Consider the following 12,627-nt stretch of genomic DNA (forward strand, 5'->3'; position numbering starts at 1 on the left):
ACTGGGGGGCACTCAGCCTCTTCCCGTCAAGACGACGACGACGTGGAGCTTATTCACACTTTCAAAAGGCAGAGGTCGTCAGCTAGCCCGGAGGGGTCCCTCAGCATCATGGAGAGGAATTTTGATGCTACAAAATTTGTAGACTCCCAGCTGATCCCCGGGACGGAGGAGCACTTCCTCGGCACCGACCTCGCTGGGCAAGCAAGGTGGATGTACCGGACGTTGCTTCGAGGGGCCGTGATAGCTCGAAAGGTTGAATTCGAGTTGTCGGGAATGCAGGCTCTCCGGAGGAAACTTGAATCCTCTGGCAAGGCGAACAATGATTTGAAGGTACAGGTCGAGCTGCTCCAGGGTCAACTGTCCGAGGCTGGGGAGAAGCTCAAGCTTTCTGAGGAAAAAGCGACGACGGCTGCGAAGAAGCTGAAGGCTTCCGACGAGACGGTGGCCCGTTTAGCCGAGCGGGAGATGACTCTGGAGAGCCAGCTAAATACCGCTCAAGGTCGGGTGGCAGCTCTGGAGAAAGAGCGTGACGAAGCCGTCTCGTTGGTTGAAGCCGCTAAGTCGGAGGTTGAGGGGCTCAAGAAGAAGCTGAAGGTGACCAGAGAGCAGGGAAAGAATGCAATTTCTATGACTGAGGATGCTCTGAAAGCTCAGGTGAAGATTGTAGCCCGTGACTTCGATACGTCGGCCATCGGGGTTTTCAAGATGATCCAGGATGGAAAAATTGTTGATATACCGAGGAAGTGAGATCTTGTAACTTGCATATTTTGTCATGCATTCACTGAACAACTTATTGCTCGTTTTGTATTTTGACACTTTATAACTTGTGCTTATTCAGTCGTTTGGCCGGGTTGCCGTTTATTATATTTATAGCCGTTATTTCGTCGCCGTTTTTTCGGGGGTGGGCTCACGCCCGTTTTTCCGTTTTTACATTTGTTATGGCTTGGACCGCGGTGGTCGTGTTGTCGCGGCCATCGGCTTTGGCCGTAAGGAAGATGGCTCCCGGGGTGATCAGTCCCGGTCTGCCGTTTTAAGGCGCGCTCGTGCGCGGCACGCGTTGGGAAGTGGTAAACAGGTACGAATTTTTTTTTGACAAGTAGGAGTTAACCGTTAGCTAGGCAAGTTAATCAATATGGCGAGTATTTAATAAAATAGAAAGGTAAATTAACATGCGAACAGAGCAAGTATTTACTATCCGTTTAGGCTCTCACGTCGGCGAGCTGTCTGGTCATGAGTAGAACCTTCTTAGGTTGCATGCATTCCATGTTCTAGGTATTTCCTTGCCGTCGAGTCTTTCGAGCTTGTAGGCACCTTTGCCGAGCACCTCTTTAATTCTGTAGGGACCTTCCCAATTCGCCGCCAGCTTCCCTTCCCGAGGTCGGTGTGCCGACGTCGTTGCGTCGCAGGACGAGGTCTCTTTCCTCGAAATCTCTTCTGAGGAATTTAGTGTTGTAATGCAAGGCTATTCTTTGTTTCAACGACGTTTCTGATAAGTGAGCCATCTCCCTTGTCTCCTCCACCAGGTCCTTTTCCACCGTTTCGTTCACACCTGCGAGTAGTAGCCGGGGGCTTGGTTCGCCGATTTCGACGGGTATCACCGCGTCGACCCCGTACGTTAGGCGAAAGGGAGTTTCTCCCGTGGCGCTTTGCTCGGTTGTCCGGTAGGACCACAGGACAGAAGCGAGCTCGTCGGCCCATGCTCCTTTCTTGTTGTCTAGGCGTTTCTTTAGACCAAGTAGGATGATTTTGTTTGCGGCTTCTACTTGCCCATTTGTCTGGGGATGTTCTACTGAGGAGAACCTCTGTTTTATCCCCAGGCCAGAGAGGAATTCCGTGAACTTCTTGTCCGTGAACTGTGTCCCATTATCCGAGATGACGACCTCCGGGATACCGAAACGGGTTATCACCTGCCTCCACATGAACTTTCGGCAGTTGGAAGACGATATTGTGGCTAGTGGTTCAGCCTTTACCCATTTGGTGTAGTAATCAATGGCAACAATGAGGTATTTGACTTGTCCTGGGCCGACTGGGAAAGGTCCCAGGAGGTCAACGCCCCATTGACCGAAAGGTCGAGTGGTCGTCAGTGAACTCAGCTCGGAGGCCGGTGCCTTGTGGAAGTTGGTATTTTGTTGGCACTTTATGCACCTTTTGACGAATTCCTTTGAGTCTTTCATCATTGATGGCCAATAGTACCCGGCTCGGATGAGCTTCCTCGCTAGGGCTTTGCCCCCGATGTGGTGCCCGCAACACCCCTCGCGGACTTCTCTAAGTACATAGTCCGTCTGGTCGGGGTGCAAACACTTCAATAGGGGCTGGCTGAGTCCCTTTTTGAACAGTTGTCCTTGTATGATCGCATATCTGGCCACCTCCCTTCTCAGAGTTTTAGCTGCTTTCTCATCGTCAGGCAACTTGCCGAGTTCAAGGAAGTTGGTGATGGGATCTAGCCATGAGGGACTTGACTTCGCCAAATGGAGGGCGACCGTTGGCTCCTTCACCACGCCCTGGATAATAGACCGGTTACCCGATCCTGGCTTTGTGCTCGCCAGCTTAGACAAGAGGTCCGCTCGTGTGTTCTTTTCTCTTGGGACGTGTTGGATGGTGACCTCCTAGAACTGACTTGTCATTTCCTTAACTTTTTCCAAGTATTTCTGCAGGAGGGGGTCCCGGGCTTGGTAGCTCCCGTTTACCTGCGAGGTGACAACCTGTGAGTCGCTGCATACTTCGACCTTCGTGGCCCCGACTTCCCGAGCTAGTATCAGCCCGCCCAAGAGAGCTTCATATTCCGCCTGGTTATTCGATACAGGGAACTCGAACTTGGTTGATTGTTCGTAGATGATCCCTGCTGGGCTTTCTAAGATGACCCATGCTCCCCCGGACGTTTGGTTGGAGGCTCCGTCCACATGGAGCCTCTACCGTGTGCCCGTTTCCTCGGGGGACCCCCCGTCACCTCAACCAAAAAGTCTGCCATTGCCTGGGCTTTGATTGCATGCCGGGGCTCATACTGTAGGTCGTATTGGGAGAGCTCGACGGCCCAGGTCATCATCCTGCCAGCCAAGTCGGGTTTTTGCAGTACCTGACGAATCGCCTGATCCGTCCTCACGACTATCCGGTGGCCCTGGAAATATTGTCTTAACCTTCAGGAGGAGACTAGGAGCGCCAGCGCCAGTTTTTCCAGCTTGCTGTACCTTAGTTCTGGTCCTTGGAGAGCTCTGCTTACGAAGTAAACTGGTTGTTGGGTTTTCCCCTCTTCTCTAACGAGCACCGTGGCGAGTGCTTCCTCGGTTATCGACAGGTAGAGGTAGAGTGATTCTCCGGCCTTCGGTTTCCCGAGAACTGGAGGTGTTGCTAAGATCTCCTTGAAGTGGTTGAACGCCTCTTCGCAAGCCGGGGTCCATTCGAACGCTATTCCCTTTCTCATTAGATTGAAGAAAGGTAGGGCTCTTGCTGCCGACGCACCTAGGAATCGGGATAGAGCCGTTAGCCTCCCAGCCAGTCGTTGGACGTCTTTGATACAACCTGGGCTCTTCATCTGGAGAACCGCTTGGCACTTCTCGGGGTTGGCTTCCACTCCTCTTTGAGTGATCATGAATCCCAAAAACTTTCCGGCCTCCATGGCAAAGGCACATTTGAGTGGGTTAAGTCTCATGCCGTGTTGCCGGAGGGACGCGAAAACGCCGTCAAGGTCGCTCAGGAGGTCATCGGGTCGTGCGGTCTTCGCGAGTATATCATCCACGTAGACTTCTACTGTTTTACCTATAAGTTCACTGAATATCTTGTTCATCAGTCTTTGGTACGTGGCCCCAGCATTTTTCAAACCGAAAGGCATTACCCTGTAACAATAGATTCTACCTGGCGTTATGAACGCCGTTTTTTCTTCGTCGGGTCGGTGCATCGGTATCTGATTGTATCCAAAGTAGGCGTCCATGAAGCTCAGATACCGATACCCCGCCGCTGCGTCGACGAGTGCGTCAATGTTAGGTAGGGGGTAGCAGTCCTTAGGACATGCCTTGTTAAGGTCAGAGTAGTCCACACACATTCTCCACCTCCCATTGTGCTTTTTAACCAGAACCACGTTCGACAACCAGGTCGAGTAGTCCAGTTCCCGGATGAACCCTGCTTCCAGGAGGCTGGACGTCTGCCTGGCCACCTCCTCTGCCCTTTCCTGCGACATCTTTCTCCTTCTCTGGGCCACTGGCTTGGCTCCGGTCTTGACGGCCAGATGGTGTGACATGAGCTGGGGGTCTATCCCGGGCATGTCGGCAGGCGTCCAGGCGAAGAGATCGGCGTTAGCCCTGATCATTTCCATCAAAGGCTCCTTTATCTCATGGGGGAGGTTTCTGTTTATGAATGTGAATTTATCGTCCTCTTCGCCGACCCTGAACTTTTCCAAGTCCCCTTCTGGCTCGGGTCTGGGCTTGTCGTCTATCCTGGCGTCCAGGTCAGCAAGGAAGATCCCTGATGCTTCTTTGGACTTTTTCCTAAGAGAAAGGCTGGCGTGGTCGCAAGCGACCGCCGTTTCCAAGTCGCCTCTGATGGATCCAACGGATCTGTCATCAGCAACAAACTTCATCACTAGTAGCTTTGTACTAATAGCCGCCCCCAGGTCGTTGATGGTCTTCCTCCCCAAGATGATGTTGAAAGCCGTGGAATCTCGTAATATTACAAAATCTGCCATGACTGTTCTTCGTCTATGCCCCTGCCCCACAGAGGTCGGGAGTGAGATGATTCCATCCAGCTTGATGAAGTGACCTCCCAGCCCTACCACGCCGTGCTGGTGGGTCGCCAGGTCGGCGTCTCTCAATCCCAGAGCATCGAAAACGTTTCGAAACATGATGTTTGAGTCTGCCCCCGTATCTACCAGGATTCGTTTGACGAGGCCTGTTCCGATCCTGGCCGTAATGACCATGGGTGGACTTTCTGGCACCTCGTCGAACCATTGGTCTTCTGGGCTGAAGGAGATGGATGGGAGACCCCGGGAACTTCTAGCAGACGAGGAGGAGACCGCTAGGACCTTGGCGTCCTTTTTCTGTGCCGATTTTGACCTTGGGGCGGTATTCCTGGCTGTTACTACGTTTACCACCGTGAGGCCGTGGTCGTCACCCTCTGGTTCTTGGCGTCGCCTTGTTGACTGGGACCTGTCCTCGCTATCATGGTCCCGATTACGTCTCCTTGGCTCCCTTATAAGGTGGGAGAAGTCGGCAAGTTTCCCATCCCTGATTGCTTGTTCCAAGGCGTCCTTTAGGTCGAAGCAGTCTTGGGTCTTGTGCCCGTAACCCTTGTGATAGTCGCAGTAGAGGTTCTTGTTTCCTCCAGTCCTGTCCTTCAGAGGTCGGGGCCTTGACAGTATCCCTTTCTCTGCGATCTGTTGGTAAACTTCGGTGATTGATGCCGTGAGGGGGTATAGTTAGTGAACTTTCCGACTCTCGGGACAGGCTTGGGTGCTTTACCCGGACCGCCGTCCCTGGCGTGTTCCTTTGGCCTCTCTCTGCTCTCGTAGTGCCGGGTTTGGTTGTACACGGGTTGCCGTTTATTGGCAGCCACGACCCGGCTAACTTTCTCATCGTTGATGTACTCTTTGGCCACGCACTGGATCTCTTGCATTGTCCAGACGGGCTTTGTGGTAAGATGTTTCCTAAAGTCCTCATTCAAGAGGCCGTTCGTCAGACACAAACTTGCCACCGAGTCCGTCAAGCCGTCAATCTCGAGGCACTCGTCGTTGAAGCGATCCAGGTACTTCCTGGTCGGCTCCCCAGCTCTCTGGGTCACCCCCAGCAAATTGATCGGGTGTTTAGCTTTGACGATCCTGGTCGTGAACTGAGCTAGGAAGGCATGGCTGATGTCAGAGAATTGGGTCACCGAGCCCTGCGGGAGGTTATTGAACCACCGTATTGCTGGGCCAGCCAAGGTGACCGGGAAGGCGCGACATCTTACCTCGTCACCTACTCCTTCCAAGTTCATCCTGGCCTCAAAGGCCGTTAAGTGTTCCAGGGGATCTTGTGTTCCATCATACTTCACGTCCGTTGGCTTGTCAAAGTGTTTTGGCAGCCGGACCTCGAGTACGGAACGGTGGAAAGGGGTCGCTCCTATTATCACGGGTCCCTGGGTAGTTCTTCTCGGCTCGACGTTCTCCCGACGCACGTCCTCGTCACCCCTGTTCGATGCGCATCGCCTCTCGCGTCTGGCATAAATGATGGGGTCTTGAGTTCTTCTTCTGGCGCGTCCCCGTCCCCCTGTGCTTTCCGACTCATACTGGGGGCTGGGTGTGCGCCTTGAGCGGCTCCTCGAGCGGGAACTGGTGGGGCTTTGCTCCAGAGTGCGTTGGTCGTGTTCTCTGTCCGCTAGCCTGCGTTCCAAGTCTTGCATCCTGTGGCGTAGCTCTTGCATTATCCTGGCGTGGTTGTCGCCAGTCCCTCCGAAGGGGCGTCTTTCGTGAGTTTGCGTCGTGTCCCTTGGAGGCGACCTCTGTTGTTGTCGAGTTTTCGTCGCAACGGCGCCTCCCCCAGGCACGGGGGGCGCGGCCTCGCAGCCTGTCCCAGTTTGGACTAGCACGAAGTCCATGGACGAGTCCCCACAGACGGCGCCAATGTTCGGTATCTCGGTTACCGGACGGTTCGGGTCAAGATTTTGAGTGATGGAAGGGGCTCATCAGGTCACGATTCTCCGGCCGGATGGATGCGAGGTCCCGAGTACTTCGTGTAGAGAGGGGGGTGCCACCTGCAAAGACACTCCGACGCTTTTGTCAGACAATGTGCAGGCGGAAAAAGGGGTGGCGTAGAAAATGTGACGTACCTCGGGGGAAGAGCCAGTCTTCCCCTTATATACATGTCAGTAGTGGGCCCCTTATGGAGATAGGCCCATATCTTCAAGGGCACTGTCCCATAGCTGCGTGCGAGCCGTACAGGACGCGTGTCCGGGTTGGTTGAAGGGTGCGTAGCCGGGCCGGGTGGAGCTCGGGTCGGGTCGACCCGTGGGGATCTTGGGCCAGGCCGTAACAATTTTAAATGTGTTTCTGTTATTTATTTAATTTTAGATGTGTTTTTGACATGAGTTTTGAATGTTTTGAATAAAAAAAATTGAAGTGAGTTTAATTCATTTTGAAAACTTCACTGATTTTTTAAAAATTAGTACACGAAAAGTTGTTGCGAGTTTTATGGTTTGATTTGCAAAAAATTAATGTATTGCAAGTGGTTACAAATTTTACGATGATAAGTATTTAAAATAAGAGTGATTCTTTAAAAATAAGAAATATGATTAATTAAAAAATTAAAATAATAAAATATTAAATTTAAAGGCTGAATAAAAACTGAATTTTATTGTACAAGTAACATTTTCCTAATTTTTTATCCCGGTACCTGCAGTTTGTACATATATTAGGCTGCAAAGGATCAAATAAATATACTAATCATACATGTGAGAGTCAAATTATTCATGAAGAAATATTGTCATAAAATATTTTATTTTTGGAACATAAACTACAAATATGATAGGTTATTTCCCTCTAAAGTCAATGTATTCTGTTTTGAAATGTCTTAGATTGAACATATAGCAGAACTTCTATACAAACAATTTCAATTCTTCTGTTCATATATCAATGGTTTTGGTAACTCAAGGTAACACTGAATAAAAGCAAGTTAAACTAATGTAACAGAAAAACTCTTTCACTTATCAAGAATAATAATAAGAGATTAAAATGGGACGCCAAGATGAAGAAGCAAAGATGGAATATCATCATATCTAGAATAACATTAACTATGTTGATCAATTAAATGGCTGCATAGAAAATAAGAAAATATAACAAACACCACAAGTAAACAGTAATTACAGCTAATTCTTAAATACTTGATATCACTCCTTTGAAGATCTCACCTGTTCTTTGACCCATAAGCCAAATAAGCTCCATAGCTCCCCAACGAACCTGAGATTAGAATAGGGCCTTTCTTGAAGATTCAACCATCAACATCGATACCCGAAGAACAGAACAGCAAGGCAAGGTGCGGCCAGGCGAGGCGTGGTGCGCGGCGAGGGAACGCGACGAAAGCGACACACCACCGGTGCTGAGCAGAGCAGAGCAGACGCACGACTAGCGCAGAGCAGTACAGCGCAGACCAAGGACGACGGACGACGACGACGACGATGGACGCTCACGCTGACAAGGACGACGACGACAATGACGCAGATGGACGACGACGACAATGAACAGAGGAGAAATGCCATGGCTAGGGTTCTACACTTTTGGGACCAAATACTAAGGGTTAGTTTTGGTATTTTAAAAAAAGGGTGGATTCAATTAGTAATTCCAACCTAATTAGGAGAATATTCGATTTTTGAATGGAATATTCTGTTATCTCAAACGGTTTTGTCACGGTAGGGACTAAATTAAAAAAATTAACGTTTAGGGACCCAATTGAAAAGAAAAAAAAATATAGGGAACTAATTGAAAATTCGGTAAAATTATAGGGACCTGTAGAGTAATTAAACCACATATAATCTCATACATGTATTAATAGTTTAATACGATGAAAATGAATTGTATTGTTAGACTAATCGTGTAATAATAAAATTAGAGTAAATAGTCAAATTGGTCCCCGAAAGATAGCCCGATCTCCAAACGAGTCCCGTAAGAAAAAGATAGTAAAAATTGTCCCCAAAAAATTTAAAATTGGTAACGTTAGTTCTTCTGTCAACGTTCCATGAATTCTGTCAGTGACGCCGTTAACTATTGCTTATGTGGCTATCAGTGTGGCATATCAGCATGCCAGCTTGGCGCAGAGTGGCTGGTAACAAGATATGTTTCCATATGTATGTCAAATTAGTCCTAGGTCTGTAAACCCTAATCACCTCTTCGTTTTAAATTGCCATTGTTGCTGCAGCTTGAGATTGATTCTGCAGAGGCCGAAAATTCATGACCGATTGCACGATGGGTAGCGTAGGTGGGGGTCGCAGTCGACAAGTGTCGCAATCACACGAAAGCTATGCCTCGAGCTCTTCGCTGCGGTGGCGGAGGAAGAACTCCGACCAAGTTTGCTTTTGTGGGCTGAAGACAGTGATCAAGAAGTCTGGGACAAGAGAAAATCCCGATAGATTGTTCCATACTTGTCCAAGATACCGGGTGAGTTATCAATGTAGTCTTCTTGAAACTTCAAATTATTTGAGTTGGATTTTGACATTTTGGTACCCTGATGTTGTGCAGAAGGGCAGCCACTGCAATTACTTTAGGTGGGCTGAGGACGACGAGTATGAAGAATTAGAGCACTTAGGAGAAGTTAAAACTGATGCACAAATGAAGAGTGATGCTGCTTTGTTGAACCATAACATATCTTGGAGAATGATGACCTTAGAAGCTGAAGTAAAAGCACTTAGGCTGCAACTGTATTTTGGATTAATAGTTGTGATTGTGGTTTTTATGATTATGTGTATGTTCTTTAGTGGGAAGTGAAGCAGTTACTGTGAAAAGGTGAAAAGGATGATGCTGTGAACCTTGACAGTTTTCTGTTATTGTGAAAACCTTGTATGTTCATGTTTCTTTAGTAGTAAAAAGGTTATTTACATGCAACATTGTTGTTGATCATAACATAATGTAAGCAAATCAGAATAAGCAGAATTAAAATTAAGTGAAGTAGAAATAGCATAACATCATAACATCACCAATGGTGTACTAGTTTCCATTGTCTCAGATTCAAATAACAACATTGTTTTAACATGATAATAATCCAAAAGGTAGTAGCTGACAGTTGAAAGCATTATACCATAAAGGGCTATATAAAAAACAGGGCTATTGAAGATACCACAACTACCACATTGTTTATAAATGGTAAAATTTAGCCCCGACAAAATAACAGATACTAAATGCCCTATATTTTATGTCTTCAAGTCTTGAAGTCATTCCATGTCTTTTTTTCTGGGAGGTTTGAAACCCGGAGTTGGAACAAATGTCATGAAGCTGGCAAGTTTCTTGGCTGTTGCAGAGCTGCTACCCTTGATGGTTTCAGCAGATACAATAACTGCTCCTGGAGAGGCATTTTCCTTTGCCCTGGCCCTGGTGACATGGAGTTTTGGAGGCCTTCCTCTTTTTCTAGTCTGCATCAAACAGTTATCATCATTGTCTGAAATCAAAAATAGCTACAAGTAACCAATGCTCAAATTAAAACTCTTTAGAAGATTACCTGAGTGACATTGGTTGAGGTTTGGGATTGTTGTGTCAGTGAAAGCTGAGCATGCTAAGTAACAGGAATTTTCAGTCTGTTCATCTGGAGCAGCTACTGCTACTTCCTTTTCTGCTTCTGGACCAGGTGCAGGTTGTGGTTGTTGAACAGCTGCAAGCTGCAATTGCATCATCCTTGCTTTCTCCTGCAGGTTGGAGTTGGCTCAGGTGTGGGCTGAGGAGTGGGCTTAGGTGTGGGCTGAGGAGTAGGCTTAGGTGTGGGCTAAGGAGTAGGCTTAGGTGTGGGCTAAGGAGTGGCCTTAGAAGTGGGTTGAGTTTTGGCTCTTTTTGGCTTAGGTGATTTTTTTGTAGGCTTAGGTGTGGGCTGAGGAGTGGCCTTAGGAGTGGGCTGAGTTTTGGTTCTTTTTGGCTTAGGTAATTTTTTTGTTGTCTTACAGTAATCTTAGGACATTGCATCATTGTGGTCCTTGTTCAGTTTCTCTGCTTCTTCAGGGATGGTTGGCAAACAAAGTACTTCATCATCATCCTCGCTCATGCAGTCAACCACGTGTGGCTTAGACACTACATGCTCAAAATAGATGTTGATGAGGTGATGATTCCTCCTGCAATTCTTAACCAATTCCAACAGATCAGTGTCATTTTCTAGCTTCCTCAACCCATTATCCAACAGCGTTCCAGGAACTTTCCACAAGCAATTGTTCATCACAGCATATCCCAACTCCTTGTAGTATCCCTTCACAAAGAAAATGTCTAGAGTGTCTGAATCTACACCCATTAATACTTCAGTATTATCTGGTTCATAACACAGATAGCCTGATTCATCTGTTTGGAACTTCCCACTATGGTGAAATACAAAGGTCATTGGGGGACCTTCCATCTGAAACCAAAACAGCAACACATACAACTGATGCAAATTTTTTTCATGGAGAGGCAAAGCATATTCAACATCAACTCCCAAAATGAATCTAACACACACACATGCAGCTACACAGAGCACAAACAACGTTCTCAAGAATCCAAAAATAGGGTCATATCATGGATAATCACCAAAGCCCTAAGCCTTAACACATTCTCCTAAACCCTAACATTGCAAACAGTAACAATGGATTTTCAACGATAATACAACCACATTGATCAGGAGATAAAACCACAATCACTCTCACAAAATAAGAAAAGAAAGTTAACCTACCTCTCACGCAAGGTGATGGAGTGCCCTTTTCGGTTGACCAACGTCGTCGCAAACCGGTCACCAACAACTCCAGCACACTGTCGTCATCGGTCAAGCCTGGTCGTCGCCGTTCAATGCTTCGTCTTCCTGGAGGAAACAACTAAGACGAAGGGATTGCAGGGGTTCATTCTTTTCAGAAGAAGGATGCAACTAGAGAGAGAATACGAAACAGGGATGAAAACCCAAGCGTTGTAACGGGGAGCAACGAAAACGACGCCGTTTAAGCCTTTGCTGACGTGTCACACTAACGGCCAGGTCAGTATATGTTCACGCCATTATTCAAACATTTGACGGAAGGACTAACGTAACCAATTTTAAATTTTTTGGGGATAATTTTTATGATCTTTTTCTTACGGGGACTCGTTTGGAGATCGGGCTATCTTTCGGGGACCAATTTGACTATTTACTCAATAAAATTAATAGTAAAGTATTTTTTTCTGCAATTTTTTAAAAAAATATTCTTAATATTTAATTGTATTTAATTTTATCTTAACGTTTTCAATTTATGTTAAAATTATTTTTTTAGACATTAATTCCATATAAAATATTACAAACAAAATTTAAAATTTTTAAAAATAATTTTGACACAAATCTAAAATTTTAAGGATAAAATTAAATAAATCTAAAATATTAAGGATAACGTTAAATAAAATTTAATGTTAAAAATATTTAAAAAAAATTATAAACGTTAGGATAATAACAAATATATTTCACCCTAAAATTAAAACAAGTTTTGCAATGGAGTATTAATAATAATGTGGGCATAGTTTCGTCTTATTTTTCTATGTCACTCACTGTACATTTACACAATACACACAATTGGAAGAATGTAAGGAAACCAGATAGTTTTTCAGGTCAAGGAAAAATATAGAGGTTAAAGTCAAAATAATAGTGGGTAATTTCTATGTAGTGTGGGAGATTGAAATTTTACATTAGCATCTCTAATTTGATGCTCCATCATAAGTAATAGTGATAATTAAGTTACACAAAAACTGGTTACTAATATGAATTTGTATTAATGGTTACTTGGAGCACTTCAAGCATGTGGGGATGTAGCTCAGATGGTAGAGCGCTCGCTTAGCATGCGAGAGGTACGGGGATCGATACCCCGCATCTCCATTTTCTATTTTTTATCCTTCTTTTACTTAATGAATTTTTTCCATAATTTTTTTTAAAAAATTTCCAAATAAATTGAAAATAAAAAACTTATTTATATTTACTTGATCAACCAGAAAAA

The 12,627-nt window shown here is 46.1% G+C and overlaps 1 protein-coding gene and 1 non-coding gene across 2 annotated transcripts; one reads left to right on the forward strand and one right to left on the reverse strand.

Annotated features, from left to right (window-relative positions):
- Positions 1-1,328: 1,328 nt before the first annotated feature.
- LOC140178748 (uncharacterized) lies at positions 1,329-6,558 on the reverse strand. Its single transcript, XM_072215985.1, has 5 exons — positions 5,448-6,558; positions 4,859-5,355; positions 3,939-4,696; positions 3,186-3,830; positions 1,329-2,265 (listed from the first exon to the last, which is right to left on the reverse strand). Exons 1-5 carry the CDS (start codon positions 6,556-6,558, stop codon positions 1,329-1,331), a joined length of 3,948 nt encoding a protein of 1,315 aa, XP_072072086.1.
- A 5,878-nt stretch (positions 6,559-12,436) lies between these two features.
- Positions 12,437-12,509, forward strand: TRNAA-AGC (transfer RNA alanine (anticodon AGC)). Its single transcript has one exon. It is a non-coding gene; the product is annotated as a tRNA-Ala (tRNA).
- Positions 12,510-12,627: the final 118 nt, after the last annotated feature.

This window comes from Arachis hypogaea, chromosome 14, assembly GCF_003086295.3.
Source record: "Arachis hypogaea cultivar Tifrunner chromosome 14, arahy.Tifrunner.gnm2.J5K5, whole genome shotgun sequence".
NCBI classification, from domain to species: domain Eukaryota; kingdom Viridiplantae; phylum Streptophyta; class Magnoliopsida; order Fabales; family Fabaceae; genus Arachis; species Arachis hypogaea.